Here is an 18321-nt window from a genome sequence, read left to right on the forward strand (position 1 = left end):
TTTTTTTTTTTTTTAATGTAAGCTATAATTGATTTCACATATCTAGTGGAATATTTTACGCTAAAAATGTTTTACATTTACGATTGAAATAAAATTGAAACGAGACAGTTGTTTGATGGAAACACAGCTTTTCCTCTCATCAATATTTTATCTTACGCAATTCAAACAGCAAACAACTGTCTCAGAATCAAATCCGTGTATCACAGAGTAATTCGTAATCTGCTTTGAGAAGTTTCGATTGCAAACTCTTGCCCCGACTCTACTTGGATCTTCACATACAGAAACGTTCTAGACTCTGTGCTTTCTCGCTTTATACTTATAAGCATTTAACATTTCCCTTTTTTTTTTTTTGTTTTTTGTTTTTTACAGATCTCGATTTCTTAACGAGAAGTATAAAAAATTTATGTACACAGATACATTTCTGTTGCACTCTTATACGTCAACCTAGGAGTATACAAGTAACAAGTTGCCACCTTCGTTTATTTTCATTGTCTGTTTACCGTGAACAGGTGGACGGGATAAGAAGTTTTTTACTTTAAAATTTGTATTCGTAAGCACCTGACTTTTTGGATGAAAGTTGATGACACCTTTGATGTAATTGATTAACGATTATTTACTTACAGTCAAACAAGTCAAAACAAGTATATTTTGTATATATATATATATATATAAATTTAAATTGTATTTTATATACATGTTTCAATCAAAACAATTATCTTTGCTATGCAATTCTTCTATCTCTTAATCTCACTTGAATTTTGTATTTATGCTATCAAAAAATACAAATTGCGAACAACACAATTAATACTACACTTTCTTTTTATTGCACGTAGAGAAATATATTGGTTTGCACTGAGTTTTATTTTAGCAGCTAATGAATAAATTTCCCCGTCCACCGTCCATTAAGTGTTCACTATAACGGTCTAACGGATGTAAGATTCACTTTGAGGGTTACAGTTCATACGAGAGACTTAAATAGCTAGTAAAATGCTGCAGTTTATGCTGCTTTGTTCTTTCGTCATAACCATCAAAGTGAGTGGCTAAAATGGCTTATCATGTTAATGTATTTTACATTTTGGATATTTCTCTTTATATTTATAAACAATTCTCATAATGTACGTCATGTCTTTTTTAGACGACCGACGATCCACTCTAGTCCTTGGTAGAGCCTGAAAAAAATTTTTTTTTTACTCTTTATCTCTGTTGTTCGTTCATCACTCATTGTCCTAAAACAAATAATGTTTAATAGCAATCATCCCCTTACCCTTCTCCTGTAAGAGCGCAACAACTCTGTATATGCCACTGATGTTTTTTTATAGACGTTAGATCCAACTGCCTCGAAATCTCAGCAGCGGTCATGCTACCTTTCAAATCTTGCTTGTTGGCATAGACCAAAACGTTGGCTTTACTTAATTCCTCGTGATTCAACATCGAATACAATTCTTCCCTAATTACGCCCAATCTTTCTCGATCCGTACTGTCTATTACCATAATGATAAATTCTGTGTTTGTGTAGTAAGTGGACCAGGCAGCTCTTAAACTCTGTTGCCCGCCAAGATCCCACATAATAAAATGAATATTTTTCCACACCACTTCCTCCACATTAGATCCAATTGTAGGAGATGTATGAACAACTTCGTTCATCAGGAACTGATACAATATAGTTGTCTTTCCCGCATTATCCAGACCAACCATAACTATTTTATGTTCTGTAACAAAATTCAAATAACAATTTCTTATATTTGTAAAATGAAAATCATCTCAAGTACTATAATATTCAAGTACTAATATTTTGGTTATATCAATATATTAATATTAATAAGCAGATAGAAATTCTTAAGTAATAAAAAAAAATCTTATTATCAATACATATTGCACTAATATAACAATATAAGAAGACTTAAAAGAAGTCAGTACAGATTGCATATGTTAACAAAATAGAAAGTAGGCAACTATGTGTTTGTATAGAATTTATATAATACACAGAATAATCTGGTTCAATTTACTGAGTTATATAACTTTTTGTTAGAAAAATGTCAAAAAATTCCTATTAAAAATAAAAAAAAAACTACTTAAAGGAAATTTTAAATATTTATAATGATTGTGTGAAAAAAACATCAGTTTAGATCAGCTTTGATCTTTACGGTAAATTTTTTTTTATTTCAAAAAAGTCTTCAACCAAGTCTCAATATCAAATCAACGCTTAATTAAATTGTCGTGGTGAATCACGCTGATGTTCTCAGACTTCAGTATGTAATTTCACTCTTCCGTATGTACAAACATTCTCATGTACATACAACGTAGAAAGGGAAGGAGAGAAATGGACAGACAATGTAGATAGCGAGAGCGAGAGAGAGAGAAAGAGAGCGGAGAAAGGAATACGTGAACATGAGGTGGTAAGTTTACCTTCGTTGCCAAAGAGGCTCCACAATTTTGCGAACAACAGTCCCATATTGACTTTTTTAACACTATCCACTCGATTATCTCCGTTCGAAACGCAAACAAGTTCGCTCGCGATTAGACAATCGTCTTTGAAACTGGACGACGACTCATTATTATCTCAGGGTTATGTTCGTCCGCGAGACGGCGAAACGTCCAGCACGCTCGACATCGACTCCCGGAATGACATCATAGTCGCGCGACGGGACGTCAACGCTCTCGTTGAAATTCGCAAATTGTCGCAAGCGAGAATGACGACACGGAACACTATCGACGGTTATATTACAATATATATCACGCGCGACTGCTTAATTCGATCGAAAGAAGTGCGACATGTTGCATTTCCAACAATTTCTCCAATTTTTTTTTTTTTTTTTCACGAACTTCCGTCACGGTTACAACGTTATCACGTAGTTGCGAAACTCTCTCTCTCTCTCCGCCAACATTTTTGCGCATGAGCAAAAGAAGAATCCAAGATTGAACGGACGAACCAGTTTACGTGCTTTCGCGCACGGAAGATAAGAGTTGGCGAGAAACAACGCGACGGCCAATCAGCATCTCGTTCTTACAGAATAGCAGCAAAACAATTGGCTGTTGCGTTGCTTCTCCCAAGCAACCCGGGGAAGTACAAATGAAGGGGTGCGTTCGGACAACTCAACAGTTGCGCAACGGTTGAAAGATAATCACTTCTGATTGGATCATACTTTTGGAACCGCTAGCAGATTTTGAAGAATAGTCCTATCATAAGTGACGATCTCTCAACCGTTGAGAGTTGTCTGAACGCACTTTATATATACGTATATGTATACGGTTGTACCGCGTACACATACATCTGGTGTACGCAGATGTGAGTGTGTCAGGCCGATAGGGTCGTGTGACGTCACTATTAGTTTGCATTTGTACACGCGTGCCACGTATTTTTGTCGTTCGAGTATTCTGCAAAATAAGACGATTAAAAAATCGATTTAATGTCTTTTATTTGTTCGTCTCAGATAACTTAGGACACTTTCCGAAGAAGAAATGGGATCGTCTCACAGCGTGGAGATACCAGGAGGTGGTACCGAAGGCTATCATGTTTTGCGGGTAAGGTGGTCTGTCATTTGTGCCTGGATTGTTTCTATAATATTATCCCATTTCGGGAAGCGGTTTTTGCGCACAATTGTCGGAAGGCGCAGTAATAACAACTAGAATGCAATTGTATATCGCGAAATTTGTATAGAATAATATTTCTTTTCTCTGTCTCTCTGTACGTGCGTGTGAGAGAGACAGAGAGAAAAAGGAGCTGACCTATTTGCAAACGTTGACACATGATGACAAAAAAGTGTCATGTGTACTTGTCAATTTTTTTTATTTTACACACTTGTAAAACACATTTTCCACCACGCTACTGTATCAATTATTATGTGGTTTGAATAATTTGATTTCTATCTTAACTAAGCACAAAGAGTTGTGATATTGTTATAAATTGTAGGTTAATTTTTAATTTTCTTTGGCAGGTTCAGGAAGGTTCACCCGGTCAGCAAGCAGGACTTGAAGCATTTTTTGATTTTATTGTAGCAATTGGAAACACTCGTTTGGTATATGTTTATTTGTTATTACATGCTAAATATATTATATATTCTTATTTTGAGCATTGCTATATACAATTTTCTTTCTCTTCAGGATCAAGATAATGACACGTTAAAGGAAATTTTAAAGGCTGGTGTAAATAAGGAATTAACAATCACAGTATACAGTAGTAAAACACAGTCTGTAAGACGTACAAAAATTATACCGAGTATGACATGGGGTGGACAGGGTTTATTGGGCGTTAGTATACGTTTCTGTTCGTTTGAGGGCGCCAACGAAAATGTCTGGCACGTGCTTGTGAGTATAGATTCCACGGAAATTCTACATAAAATATATTGTTAAAATACACTGTGATATTTATTTAAAATTAAAACAGGAAGTACATCCGTCATCTCCTGCAGAATTGGCAGGTTTACAGCCATTTACCGATTATATAATTGGAGCAGATTCTATTCTACATGAAAGTGAAGATCTTTTTATCTTAATAGAGGCACATGAACTACGACCTCTCAAATTATATGTATATAACATTGAGGATGATTCATGCAGAGAAGTAACCATCACACCTAATAAAACCTGGGGTGGAGAAGGAAGGTATGTTTTTTTTTTTCACAAAAAGAGCTTTCAAAAACTTTATTAAAACAAACTCTATTAAAACAAACATTAAATTATTTTTAACAACTTTACAGCTTAGGATGTGGAATTGGATATGGATATCTGCACAGAATACCAGTCAGAAGTATACCAGAGCAGAAACCTTCTGCTTCATCTAAAGTAAAAATACATATTATTTTACTTTACGGTATTATATTGCGTACATCATATGTATTTTTTGTATATAACTCTCGTGAGTATATTTCTATTCTAGAATGTCATGAAGACTGTTATGCAAACTCAAGCAACAACAACAACAACAACAATAGTGACACCCGCGACCACCACGACGGAAGAAATCAATCAGCCACAAGGTGGCAACACACAATACCGAGTATCTATTCCGTCGAATTACACCGTTCCTGTAGCGGATAATTCCACAAGCGTTCTAAAGCGTGAGCAGGAAACTCCGTTAACTCAAAATATATCCGGACCGAGTATGCAAACGCAAACAACGACTCAAGTCAGTTTCGCAAGTGGTGGTTACACACCTACCAGTTCGGTTCCTCATATGTTTTCGAATCAACCTACTGTCAATTTTCAACCCACACTCGGTAAGTATCGGTCAAACCGTTATGTATTTCTTTAACAATGTAGTAACATTAAAACTTTCTAATTTTTTTAAGCACTAATGTATATTTTATCTTTTATTTAGATACTTATCAAGCAACTCCAAGCATTCCCGGTATGCCAATTACTTCAGTATTACCACCAGGCGTGACGAACCCTTACGACACTATGTCAGTGACAACGTCCTCCGGACCTATCAATATTCCAGGACAGCAGAGTCCTCTTCAAGACGCGGTTACGATCAACGTTGTGGGACAACAGAGAGAACACAATCCTACCTATAGCGCGACCGTGGCTACTGGTTTTAACGTATCTCAGCCTCATGTTGTGACAACGCCTATCTCACTGCCAGGAATGCCACCTATCACAGTTAGCGCCGCTCTTCCCCAGAACGCTCCCTTCTATTCACCTGTTTTTCAACAACAAAACCAATCGCCATTCAGTATCAACACCACCACTGTTGCTCCAACAACGTTAACAACGTCGGCGCCTATGCAATAACGAGACCACAATCACTAAACCTTTTGCCGCGTCGATGTGATACGTACACGTGAAGAGTAGTTTTTATTCATGTGTATTTAAAAATATATACGCGCGTATATACATATATATATACATATACATACATATAGGCCTCAAAGCTTAATGTATGTATTTGCAAGATCTGTCTGTATGTATGTCGCGCAGAAATCGATGTGCACACACACACACATATATATATATATATGTATGTACTGATATGTACAATTAAATTAATATCCTTCGTTATATTAAAATGCATAACGAAAACTGTCATCATCTCTCGCTCAGTGTGGTTTTCTGTTGAAACGCGTCGCAACAAAAGAGTCGACGTAACTAGGAAATATATATGTGATTTTCACTTTAATAAAATGCACTCTTAAAACACGCCGGTAAAATTGAATTCCATTTTGTCGGTTATCTCGTCCGTTTTAAGATCTCGTGCAACAACAAGGCTTGTTTTTTTTTTTTATATTTGATTGATAAAATTTTTTTCTTTAAGAGTATCGAAAAAAAAAAAAAAAGAAAAAAAAACTTATAGACAAATTTTTTAATATGCATATGTAATCTAATTAAAATGCTATATATAGTAATATAATATTGTATATACAAATAATATAATCACAAGATTCTCTAATTATATATTGCAATATAAAGGATTGAGATAATTTGTTGATATTTATTTTACATATATTCTACATATGTTATTTCTATATATATATATATATATATGTATTACATATAAGTAACAGTTGAATATGTTTATCAAAAGATATGCAATACATATTGGTGCGTAATGTGACTTCTATGTTCAAAGCATTTTTTTTTTTTTACCACGATAAATGAGTAGCTCGTACAATCTTTGGTTTGACTGTGTCGAATGAAGGCAGCCGATGTTTTTTTTCACCAAGAAAAACATTTTGTTTATTACATATTCCTCTCAATTGTAACAAGTACTAAGTGTATGCTGAGATACATATGGGCAGTACTGATGCGGCTTGAAGCGTTGGGGTTCAAGAAGAGATGTGATCGAGAAGCTCCTTAAATAATGATCTCTGTGTCACCCAGCTCTTCGTCGCTTGGCAGCGTTATTTTAGCGGGATCGATGAGATTGGGATCAATGAGAGGAAGTCCATTCTCCTCTCTGTAGCGCAGCCTCAGGTATGCTTCTCGCTGCGACCAGTCCTTGCCTGCGGGATCAGGCGCGTATGCCATGATGGTGCCTCCGAGCACCATAACTAACGTTATGGCGACGAAAAAGATCTGATGCATGGAATGACGATCCAGCGCTTCGTCCGTTTTGTCGAAGCCATAGCTCACCCACTTCCTTTTTTTGTTGGTTCCCTGTGTTCCCTGGGTGTTTCCTTCGCTATTGTATCTCGGTGTCGTCGCTAACCCGCGACGTATTGTCATCTCCTTGGTTGTCAGCGTATTTAATCTGCGCAGACTTTGCAAACTCGTGCGAAGCAACCCTGCCATCGTCTCAAACGTCACGTCACGACTCTTCTATGCCGTGTAACAACTGTGTCGAGATACGCGCACGACAACACAGATCCAATAACTTTTATATATATATTTGCGTGTGTGTGTGTGTGTGTGATAGAAAAATATATATATTAGATAATATTTTTCTCTCTCTTCGCTAACGTAAACGTTCATACGCAATTCAACCAGTGCGCATGCTACGTTTATTTTTAGATCGAGTCGAGTTCTCATTGGTTAATCGTAACAGCAGCATTAACCTGATTGGTCGATAATATAATATGCTTCTTCCGCCATAATATACATAGCAAATGGGGATCACATGATCAGCTGAGCCCGGCTGATGAGTTGAGGTGATCAGCTGATCCAAGGTGATCTTTAAAATTGCGCGTGTCTGTTGGTTTCGTCGTATTATTTTTTTAAATAAAAACAAAAGTACAATTTAGAGAGGCTCTTAAACAATGTACGTTTAAAAAATGAATTATTTGTCCGTATAAAACAAGAGAATATATTTTTGTTTGCAATAATACAACACGTATGTGCTGAGAGAGTGAGAGAGAAGGTGTGCATGTGTGCGTACAAAGAGAGTGCGTGGAGATCTATAAGTGTATACACAAAAATACTGTGTGTTTGCATAGATATTATTACTCAACTTGAAACAAGGCTTGAAACAAGGGAGAATATAATATTTATTAATTTACAATGGCCACTTTGTTGTCATCACCGCCGAATGTAAAGAGGTAAATTGTCTTTTAAAATATAAATAATTGTTTTTGAAAGAAGTCGCCAGGTTGTGTGTCTTTGAACAAAAATGTCTCTTGTTGTTTATTTTATATGCCATACAGAATCTCGCACATCAGAAATATGCGACATGGCAGCGTGATAGATATAGACGCCGACATGTTTCTCAAAATATCCAACTACGAGGACACTGTCAAACAGCTGGACATATACTACGGAATCGTCAAGAGACAACTGTTGCGTTATCAGAGTTGCATCACGGGTTTGTTCCCGCAGATATCCACGGATAAGAAGATCGGCAGTGTGCGCGAGAGCATCTACTGCGCTGCCGCGATATGGAGTTTGTATCAAGCCTACAGACGTATTGACGACGATCGCGGAAAGTCGTACGAGCTCGGACAGTCCGCGATAAAGTGTATGCGCGGTATATTGGAGTGCTGGATGAAGCAGGCGTCCAGAGTTGAGCTCTTTAAGAAAAATCAATGCGATCGTTACGCTCTGCATTGCAAGTTTCATCTGGACACCGGGGATGAGGTCTACAAGGATGCCGATTACCATCACTTGCAAGTGAGCGTTCAATGGCAATAGTTTTTGGGTTTTTTTTTTTTTTTTGTACATCTGGAGAGTTGAATTTTTTCTTGTCTTTGTTGTACGCGAGGTAATTACAAGCTTTAATTATTTTTAATCCCCCACTGTAGATCGACGTTGTATCTCTTTACTTGATATTCTTAGTGCAAATGATTTCCTCCGGGCTACAAATCATATATACTCAGGACGAGGTAGCTTTTGTGCAAAATCTGGTGTACTATGTTGAGAGAGCTTACCGAACACCGGATTACGGTATGTGGGAACGTGGTAGTCGTTACAACGACGGTACGCCGGAAATTCACGCCAGTTCTATCGGAATAGCCAAGAGCGCTCTGGAGGCGATAAACGGTTGTAATTTGTTCGGAGAGAAAGGCGCGTCCTGGTCCGTGATATACGTCGACATCGACGCTCACAATCGTAATCGCAGTATCTTCGAGACGATGTTACCGAGAGAATCCAGTTCGAAAGTAAGTTCGATCTCTCGATCAATCCTCAAATAAACTAACTAAGAGAGAGACGTATATATGTGTGTATGATCTTCAGAGCGTGGACGCGGCTCTGTTGCCGACGATATCATTTCCCGCGTTCGCGACTCACGAAGATGTGCTGTACAACGAAACAAAAGCGAACGTGGTCCGCAGACTTAAGGGCAATTACGGATTCAAACGATTTGGAAGAGACGGTTATAAAACGGTGCTGGAGGATAAAGAACGTCGTTACTACAGACCCGGAGAAATCAAGGTCTGAAAATCTAATCTCGTTGTCGATTTGTTTTTTTTTATAGAGAAACTATCGAATTGCGTCGTTATTTCCACATGCGAACGCTTTTTTAAATTTGTAATCAATTTTTTTCAAACTAATAATATATGAATATAAGCTATCGGGGACCCTGCATATATATAAGATGCAATATTAGCATCATATTTGATTTAAAGAATGGTTATTTCAATTTCAAAAAAACTCACGTGAAAAATATTACACGTGAATACATATATATATATACAATACATTATTGTATATGTATATATATACAATACATATATTATTAATAGTATTATTATATAATATTATATAATATTATTATATAATAATAATATATGTATTGTATATATATATATATATATTCTCACATTTACGCACAACATCCTGCGAACGGCTCTTCATGTCCTTATATTCATATATTATTAGTTTAAAAGACTCATAGAGCCTGAGAGTAATCTCTATTTATCACCAATTTTTTTTCAATTTTTCTTCGATAGGACTTCGACAACATCGAAAGCGAATGGCCGCTCTTTTATATTTTTATGATAATAGACGGCGTATTCAAGAGTCTTCCTGAGCAGGTGGAGGAGTATCAGAGTTTATTAAAGGCAAGAGTACACAAGGATATAAACGGAGGTGCGTATCATATTTCTAAAATCTCGGAGAGAGATAATTGTGTAATAATAATTTATTTTGCATATACATTCTATAGATCCGGTGATTCCCATGTACTATTATGTGCCTATGGAAAATTTGGATACTGAAAGAAACGAGCCGTGCAGCGCTTATCGACAACCAAGTGAGGAAGGAAGAGGCTTAAGATCCGCGGATCAAGATTCATTGCCGATGTATTTGTGGAATCAAGCCATGTTCGTGATCGCACAGTTGCTTACCGCCAGTCTTTTGCACATTAACGAATTAGATCCGATTCGTCGATATTTGCCGTCGTACAATCGTCCGAGACGAGCGGGCAGATATTCCGCTTTTCAGGTAAAATAAAATAGAAAATATTTATTTATTTTTTTTTCCACCACAATTGCGTGCTCGAAGACAGTATAATGAAAAAATTTTGCAATCCGAAGTTAACAAGTTTTTTATGTTATGTTTCACGCGCAGGCGAAACCCAGCATTGTAAGTAATTCAAAATTATATGCCCGATATGTAGCGTAGTACGTATGCGTTGTATATATATTTTTTTTTCAAAATTGTTTTCCTCCGAGAAGACCGGAAGAGAATTTTTGTGAATATGCTGTTACGAACTCTTTGAATTGTTGTTTGATATTTTATATTTCCGAAGGGAGCGGTCGATTGTGCATGGATTATTTTGCTCCTTGTTTGCGAAGTTTGGCTTTTATTTTGCAAGTTTGTTATTTATAAAGTCGCAAATGCTGGCTAAACATTTTTCACACAATTGGTTGGGTATGCGTGTGCCTATCTTTTGCATAATTTGAAAGTTTCCCACGACTCTCTCTCTCTCTTTCTCTCTCTCTCATTCATATGATTGAGCACCGCTGATACTTTTTTGTACACCAGGGCACTCACACCGACCTAGTAGTACAAATAGTTCTGATCGCAGAATCAATGCGATTGCAAGCGATGATGGCCACGTACGGCATTCAGACGCAGACGCCGCACGAAGTCGAGCCCGTACAGATTCTATCGTCCACCCAATTGGTGAAGGTTTATCAAAAATTGGGAGTAAACAAGAAGCTGAACCTCCAAGGCCGACCCGCGCGACCTATAGGTTCTCTGGGTACGAGCAAGGTAGATACGTACAATCGATATAGCGATTTAAGTTTCTTTCTGTGACAAAAACATTCTCCTAAGCGAATCACAGTGTGTGTGTGTATGTGTGTGTGATGATGTGTTTCTTTTGAAAAAAAATTTTTTTGCACAGGTGTACAGAGTCTGCGGCATGACGGTGCTCTGTTACCCTCTGATCTTCGAGGTGTCCGAATTTTATTTGTACAGAGACATGGCTCTTCTGATCGACGATATTAAGACGGAGCTACAATTCGTCGGCAAGTATTGGCGTCTGAGCGGTCGACCCACCGTGTGTCTCTTGATACGCGAGGAACACATGAGGTAAGTTAGTTTGTTTCGGATTATATCGCGAATGCGCAAATTAAACTTGTGTCTTCTTACGAAACCTTTGTTGAACTAGAGATCCTCAATTCAAAGAAATGTTAGACCTCTTCGCGATGTTGAAGAAAGGCTACTGCGACAAAACCAAAGTGCGCATAGGTCGGCTGCAAAATCTGATCTCGTCCTCTTGCATCGGTACGATATAAATTTGTGATATTTGAAGAATTTTATACATCAAAATCATCGTGTTTTCGCGCGCTTATACGTGATTGTTGCGCAGAACACTTGGACTTTGTGAATATTATGGAAACCGATTTGGACTTGACGCAGTTCAAACAACTGCGGCACGATTACATCGGCTACCAAAGTCTCACGGATGTTCCCAAATCCATCGCTTACAACGAAGACGTCAAGGATTATTCTGTAAATTGAGTACATTGCGTAATTGCGTTTAAAAATCATAGATGAAGATGTAAAAACAAAGTGTCTGCATATATCGGCAATCAATATAACTTATTTTTTTAGCACATGATGAACGAATCTTTGGGCAACATATTGAACGAACTTCGCAATAGCGTTGGTTTGTACGCTAAATGTCAATTGTACGGCATCCTAATGAAACGAGAAGGAATTAATTATGAAATTAATGGAATGACAGGTATTTCGTTTGCATATCTTCAACATTTTCAACAAATTTGAAATTTTTGAACATCTAATTGCGATTTTGTTTCAAGTTCGGGATAATTTGCGATCGTTGTATCAACAAGCTGGATCTCTGAGATTCTGGATAGTTGTGCGTTATTGCAGCAGTCTGTTGAATCACACGGTGGACAGCATCAGTCCTTTTATCACGGGTGTACTGGTCAAGGGAAAACAGGTATTTGTTGACAACACGCAAACATTGAGTTAAAGTTTAAACTTTACCTTGTGTATCACCTGTACCAATTGTCTAAACGCGTTAGATCGCGGTCGGAGTTATTGGACAGGAAGAAACGGTGTTTGACAAACCAATGACGCCGGCGGAAATCCAGTCAGTGATGTACTCAACGATACAGCCGCACAACACGGTGCAGGCCGTGCTTCAACAAGAGGTTCTGCTTTATTGCGGCAGACTTATCGGCACCAATCCGGAAATGTTCAAAGGCATATTAAAAATACGTATCGGGTAAGATGTTACCAGTCTCTCTGTCCTACTTAAATCACCTGTCACAGTGAAAACTCAATTTGTTATTTGAACATTTGTTTTCAGTTGGGTTTTGGAAGCTATAAAACTCTACCTGCAGATGTTCGTGAAAGATGCCAAACCGATAGAGAATTACAGTCCTTACGAAGTCCGACAGTTTCTTATCAAAATACTTACTGTCAAGGAATGGGCTCACGCAGAAAAGTGTGTGTTTAATTAATGAAATTAAATTTATTTTGTGATACAATACACACAAATTGAATAGATTCGATTAACTATTACTTGTCATGTCGCCGATAGTCTGACGATACTCGGTCGTCGAAAACTCGAGGGTTGCTTGTGCCGAGTGCCCGCACATTTCTACAATCAAGTATGGGAAGTTCTGGTACGTTGCCCCGGTGGCGTTGTGGTGAACGGACGCGAATTGCCTCAACAACCTACGGTCTCCAGTATGACTCGTTCCGAGCTCACGTTTGCCCTGCTCGTGGAGTCTATGCTACATCGCATAGAGTTGCCGGAATATCGTCAACTTGTGGTCGAGGTAACATTAATAATTTAAGCGTTGTCTCGTTTGTTTATCGCAATAAAATATTTCAATAAGATGTTGTGCGATCTTTGTGTGATTACAGCTCTTGAGTATCATATCAACAATCTTGCTTCGAAATCCGGAATTAAATTTCCAGAAACAACTGGACGTTAATCGACTCGTGGAAGATAGCTTTGTCATGTACTGCAAGGTAATAACACGCATGCGTGACATTTTTACATTCTTGTTTGTTGTGCGTGTGCCTAAACAATTTTTATATATCCGTAGGATCACAATTTGTCTAATGTAGACGACAAATCGTCCTTCTTCTCCGCAAATTACTCCATAACCACGGGATACTTCGCCAGAGCTGTGGTCAACAACGTCCTCACTGGCGGTTGCGTAACCACCATCGTTGATACCAACGACATCATCGACGAATCGCATCGAGAAATGTGTAAAATTACGTAACACGAGTCCTTGAAAATATTTTTTAAATTTGAGAAATTAATTCGTGTTAGTAAAAAGAAATTTATATGTAGACATGTGTAAATACATCTCGCCATAATTGTTTATCGCGATATGTACATAAGTTTGTAGAAAATGTATATATATATATACATATATATATATATATATATATACACATTTATTCATATATATATATATATATATATATATTTATTCAATATATATATATATATACGTACAGAATTTTATTCTCGCAATATAAAAAAAAATTTCTCGTTCTGTAATTTGTATGAGACATACGTAATTAGCATGAAAGTCATCTCTTAGCAAAATTCGTGTCCATTGCTCGACCGGAACGTTGTATGTTATTAATATTGGACTTGATTCTAGAAGCGACAGTGCTCATTTCTGTTGCAACAACCAGTTGTTTTCTGAAACATCAGATTTTAATCAGATAACGCTCAAATTTACGTTTACACTCTTATACTGCAAATTAAAAAAAATATATATATATATATATAAATTCGTTTTTTAAGTGAATTTCTATTTCTATAACCGATTTATATACCTGATAAAATCCTTGTTGTACAATTTACTATCCTCATCCTCCTTTTGTTCGGCTTCGCGGTACAATTTTACATTTTTCTCTCTTTCTTTATCGCGCCACGCCGCGTTCTCCATCATATCTCGCAATCGTTTTTCTCTCTCTTCCTCGGTGAGTTTTGTTTTCGATCTGTGTTTTTCTTCTCTTCTGGCTTCTTTGAATTTCACATCGTCGGTGTTACAACTAGATCTAGCATGCGGTGTTCTTTCTCTGTCAGGAATCTAAAACAATTATCAAATCTTGTAATTTCAAAAATCTGAAACAGATCGAAAAAGATCGAAGAAGTTTTCTTAAAAAGATTTGTGTGCTTACTGTTCTATCACTTCGTTTTTTTAAATATCTTCTTTCGTCATTATATCTGTTCACTCGATCGTCTTTGCGACCATCGTCCCTATACCTTTGTCTATAGCGTCCATTATATTCTTCTCTGTATCTTCTGCCTCTCTCCTTTTCCGTGTCTCTATTCTTGCTCGATTGTCTTCTTCTATCTTCTCTCTTATTGTCGTCTATCTTTTCGACGCGTTCACTTGGTTTTTTGTCATTAGTTTTCTTTTTAATTTTAACGCTACTTTCGTTGCTACTATCGCTGTCACTGTCATCACTGCCAGTCACACTTTTTCTTCGTTTCTTTCGTCGTTTATGTCGCTCTTCTTTAGCAGAGACATCATTGTCCGTGCTGTCCGATTCGCTTTCAGAACTGCGGCTACGTTTTCTGGACTTTTTCTTTTGCTTTTGTCTTATTCTTTTTATTGATTTCAACAAATTTTTTTCGGTAACGTTATTTCTTAATTGATTATACTTGGTGGCTAGTAACATGTCCAACTTAGCTTCATCTTCGCTGCTAAGTTTTTTAGATTTTTTCTTTTTCTTTTTGTGTTTGCTCTTCTTGGATTGCTCCTCGAGCTAAAATGACACACATGTGTGCAAATAAAAATTATTTAACACACACTATGCAAAATAAAAAAAAAACAAAGCCAATCAACACCAATGACTTACCAATTCTCTGATTTGTTTCAACTTAACAGGATTCTTTAAAAGCTGGTTTCTAGTTTCTATCTCTTTCTTCTTTATGGCATACAACGGATCCTCTTGCATTTTTCTAGCCAGATCCACTTGTTCGTTGCCGGAGAAAAATCGCAGCGACGGTGGAATGCATTCTAATTACAAACACGATCATAGAGAGTTGTGAAAAAAAACATTTCTGTTTTCTTATCTCATAATTCTTTTGTTTTTTCACAATAATGTTTTTTTACTTTACCATATTCAACGTGATTTTTTGGTACTCTGTTTTGCTCCGTTTCCTTCTCCGCCTGTTGCATCTGTTCAAAGGCCTTGTCGACCGGTCTTCCCAATAAATACTCCTCTCTGTTTACCGTCTGGTTTCCTTTGTACATCCAATCCATTTTTGCATCCATTTTTTCGTGCGGTCTAAAAAAACGTTTGAATTGTTGCTTGTCACCGTGAATGGAGCATTGAACCGTTGGTTATTCAGGTTAAGAAGAAGACTACCTCCTCAAATGTATTAAATTAATAATAATATGTTGTAGCAAAATATATATACACATATTTGGAATAAATTAAATACGTACGTGAATTTTATTGCTGTATATATATATATATACTAATTAACTAATCACAAGGAAGACTCGTCAGCAGCAGCGGGTTAAGGTGTTGTTGAGTCAAGGCCGTCGAGCTTGCGCAGACATTGACGCAGGTTGCGACTGCGTGCGCATGTTGTATACCAATCATCTGATCGATTCTGATAAAAGATCCGTAAACTTGTTTACAAAACAAAGTAAATCGGTAGTGTCCTACGTGAAATCAAGTTTGGTGGAAACACATCTGTTCTTCCACGTGTGTTCTTAGTTGCTGTGATGTAATTAATGTTGGAGAAATTTTTTTTACGTTTAGAGAAGAGACTTGTCCTTTACTGAAGGATACATCTTTGAACCTGAAAAGGTGTACGGGCATACAATGAACCTGTAAGAACATGCCTCCCGGAAGGCGAAACGCGAGCCGGTACGGACCGGCTGGCAAATCTGGCGGTACTTACAGCTCCGTTACCGGACGAAGTAACAGCGGAGAGACAGTTGGAAGTGTTGCGGACGACAAACGAATCGACGACGTCGGTTACGGTGGAAAATCACTCGCGCCAAAACACGTTCCCATGCCCGTGGTTCCGGTCGACGGGCAATTAGCGTTCGAGGCTTTGTCCTTGGTCATTTTTGTTGTCTCGGCTTGTCTGCAGTTGCTTAATCTGTACAGAACAGTATGGTGGTTGCCGTACTCCTATACTGGATATAGCATGGTAGGACATTTCCAAATATGTACACATTGTTATATACCTACTTTTTTTTTTTGAGAGAGAGAGAAAACTTCAAAATTATGTGTGATTTTGTTGTGTTTCAGAACTTCTACTTAATAGATCCTTATCTGCTCGTATTTATTTTTACAATAATAGCACGTAGTTTTGTTAACACATTGGTGTATCATGTCATTGATGTTTCATTATCATACCGATGGTCACGTGCAACTAGGATGACTATGAGGTATTGTACATATATATATGTTTACTTAGTTCGCAGTAGAATAACTTGGAGTTTGAGTAAATATTTGTATCAGTGAAAGATTTTAATGATTTGTATAAATTTACCTTTTACAGGGTAGTACTGTTTTTTATTGAAATAAGCATACTTTCTTGGTGCGTTTGTCACATGGCCCACAGGCATGATTTATTAAAGATCTTTTATTTATGTTATCCGTATGTATATTGCCTTTTACCCTGTACGCGTGAGCATGTGGAAGAAGTATTGCTTATGAAGTAAAATTTGTTTCAGAAGTTTAATAATGTACTTTGTTATTGTATCACCTTTTTCCGATTGTTCCGAGTCGTGCGAAAAGGAAGAACGAAAACAAAAATACTTGATGGGTAAGAATCGTTAACTCTTGTTTTGTGTAAAAAAAAAAGGCTGGACTAATAAAAAAAAAAAAATTTAATTAATGTGTATTGTCATTTTACTTTGATACGACAGACAAACCTTTGCACAATTGCTCATTAAACGCATCGGCCATCAGAGCGGAAGTGTCGACTTTGAGATCCGACTTTAATCAACGATTAAAGCAGGCTGTTTTCTTGCCCTCCGCCAGCGCGTATGTTTGCAGCGTAGGACCGATCATCTTTGCGCCACCTCATTTGCATTACAGTTTCTTATGGGTCACGCAACATGTGTTCTTTTTCTGGATCGGAAGATTAACCGCTTATCTGGCTCAGACTTATCCTATTAGGTAAATTAGAAATTTTTTCCTCTTCTCATGTGATAAAAATATTTTTATAAAAATTTCTATGCTATTGTGTGGAAATAAAATGTAATTATTTATTTTTTAATTTTTAGATACTGCGATGTGCTACATAGGGCGGCGATGCATCTAGGACGATGGGTTGTAATAGAAAACCGTCACAATCACATATGCGCTCAACAATGGAACGACACGGTATTGTGGCCGCACGGATCGATCGTTAGATACAATCGAGAGCTTTATCGTTCCGAAGGTCTGTGTACAGCAGCGGAACCGGGTAATCAAAATCATATTAGATTCCATGTACGTAATCGCATTTTACGGCTAGTAAAAAAAAAGAAAGAAATTAGATTTCTTACTAAAACGAAAAAACTATAATATATCGTGCGTTGCGTATTTTTCCTCAGGTTTTCTTTCACAATCCGGCGCGGATGTTACGCGTGGTGTTGATAGTGCAAGGATTGGTAGTATTTTTTCAACTAGTGATTCTCTTTTGCACGTACGAATGGTACCAAGTGCTGTCGCTGACGATATCATTGGTTATAAATTATTATCCTTTGTTCAAAGTTGGTAGAGATTGGCTGATTACTTGGAAAGTATATCGTGCCGAGGAGATAATTCAAGAAAAATCTCAGATGGCTGTAAATCATATTGCTCAATAAAATACAAATAATATATATATATATATATATCTATGCGTAAATTTCTTTCTGAAATATGTCTATTATTTCCGGTGCAACACATTATAGATATATTTAAAGTTTTAAAGATTAACAATCACAACATTATTCTTCACATTTTTTTTTTTTTTTTTTTTTTTTTTTTTTTTTT

At 37.0% G+C, this 18321-nt stretch overlaps 6 protein-coding genes across 12 annotated transcripts; 3 read left to right on the forward strand and 3 right to left on the reverse strand.

The window, feature by feature from the left end:
- Nucleotides 1-107: 107 nt before the first annotated feature.
- On the reverse strand, nt 108-2829 carry LOC109861300 (ADP-ribosylation factor-like protein 5B). Its single transcript, XM_020440879.1, has 3 exons — nt 2407-2829; nt 1265-1709; nt 108-1169 (listed from the first exon to the last, which is right to left on the reverse strand). Exons 1-3 carry the CDS (start codon nt 2450-2452, stop codon nt 1121-1123), a joined length of 540 nt encoding a protein of 179 aa, XP_020296468.1. The 5' UTR covers nt 2453-2829; the 3' UTR covers nt 108-1120.
- Nucleotides 2830-3305: 476 nt separating this feature from the next.
- Nucleotides 3306-6302, forward strand: LOC109861301 (Golgi reassembly-stacking protein 2). The gene is made up of 7 exons (XM_020440880.1): nt 3306-3522; nt 3936-4016; nt 4102-4305; nt 4385-4602; nt 4698-4782; nt 4877-5216; nt 5318-6302. The coding sequence occupies exons 1-7, from the start codon at nt 3460-3462 to the stop codon at nt 5731-5733; spliced, it is 1407 nt and encodes a 468-aa protein (XP_020296469.1). The 5' UTR covers nt 3306-3459; the 3' UTR covers nt 5734-6302.
- A 257-nt stretch (nt 6303-6559) lies between these two features.
- Nucleotides 6560-7296, reverse strand: LOC109861305 (NADH dehydrogenase [ubiquinone] 1 beta subcomplex subunit 11, mitochondrial). Its single transcript, XM_020440884.1, has one exon. The coding sequence runs from the start codon at nt 7228-7230 to the stop codon at nt 6793-6795; it is 438 nt and encodes a 145-aa protein (XP_020296473.1). The 5' UTR covers nt 7231-7296; the 3' UTR covers nt 6560-6792.
- Nucleotides 7297-7580: 284 nt separating this feature from the next.
- LOC109861308 (probable phosphorylase b kinase regulatory subunit beta) lies at nt 7581-13749 on the forward strand. 5 transcript variants are annotated; one of them, XM_020440887.1, is made up of 19 exons: nt 7581-7696; nt 7872-7973; nt 8079-8541; nt 8673-9029; nt 9106-9303; nt 9822-9960; nt 10037-10314; nt 10441-10455; nt 10858-11088; nt 11222-11409; nt 11489-11604; nt 11690-11832; nt 11935-12067; nt 12144-12286; nt 12372-12574; nt 12659-12796; nt 12893-13133; nt 13222-13329; nt 13407-13749. In XM_020440887.1, exons 2-19 carry the CDS (start codon nt 7936-7938, stop codon nt 13587-13589), a joined length of 3315 nt encoding a protein of 1104 aa, XP_020296476.1. In that variant the 5' UTR covers nt 7581-7696; nt 7872-7935; the 3' UTR covers nt 13590-13749. The 5 variants fall into 5 exon arrangements, with proteins under 5 accessions (XP_020296476.1, XP_020296477.1, XP_020296480.1 ...); XM_020440888.1 differs by lacking the exon at nt 10441-10455 and having other exon boundaries at nt 7581-7973; XM_020440889.1 differs by lacking the exons at nt 7581-7696; nt 7872-7973 and having other exon boundaries at nt 8458-8541; nt 8707-9029; nt 13407-13748.
- A 57-nt stretch (nt 13750-13806) lies between these two features.
- On the reverse strand, nt 13807-15806 carry LOC109861310 (pre-mRNA-splicing factor CWC25 homolog). Its single transcript, XM_020440896.1, has 6 exons — nt 15783-15806; nt 15452-15702; nt 15190-15350; nt 14506-15096; nt 14158-14414; nt 13807-14020 (listed from the first exon to the last, which is right to left on the reverse strand). The coding sequence occupies exons 2-6, from the start codon at nt 15606-15608 to the stop codon at nt 13906-13908; spliced, it is 1281 nt and encodes a 426-aa protein (XP_020296485.1). The 5' UTR covers nt 15609-15702; nt 15783-15806; the 3' UTR covers nt 13807-13905.
- A 331-nt stretch (nt 15807-16137) lies between these two features.
- On the forward strand, nt 16138-18309 carry LOC109861309 (transmembrane protein 39A). 3 transcript variants are annotated; one of them, XM_020440893.1, is made up of 7 exons: nt 16138-16501; nt 16603-16742; nt 16856-16954; nt 17031-17122; nt 17226-17478; nt 17586-17793; nt 17898-18309. In XM_020440893.1, the coding sequence occupies exons 1-7, from the start codon at nt 16184-16186 to the stop codon at nt 18150-18152; spliced, it is 1365 nt and encodes a 454-aa protein (XP_020296482.1). In that variant the 5' UTR covers nt 16138-16183; the 3' UTR covers nt 18153-18309. The 3 variants fall into 3 exon arrangements, with proteins under 3 accessions (XP_020296482.1, XP_020296483.1, XP_020296484.1); XM_020440894.1 differs by having other exon boundaries at nt 17034-17122; XM_020440895.1 differs by having other exon boundaries at nt 17586-17767; nt 17898-18149.
- Nucleotides 18310-18321: the final 12 nt, after the last annotated feature.

Source organism: Pseudomyrmex gracilis, unplaced genomic scaffold, assembly GCF_002006095.1.
Source record: "Pseudomyrmex gracilis isolate BER0280 unplaced genomic scaffold, ASM200609v1 scaffold_684, whole genome shotgun sequence".
Classification (NCBI taxonomy): domain Eukaryota; kingdom Metazoa; phylum Arthropoda; class Insecta; order Hymenoptera; family Formicidae; genus Pseudomyrmex; species Pseudomyrmex gracilis.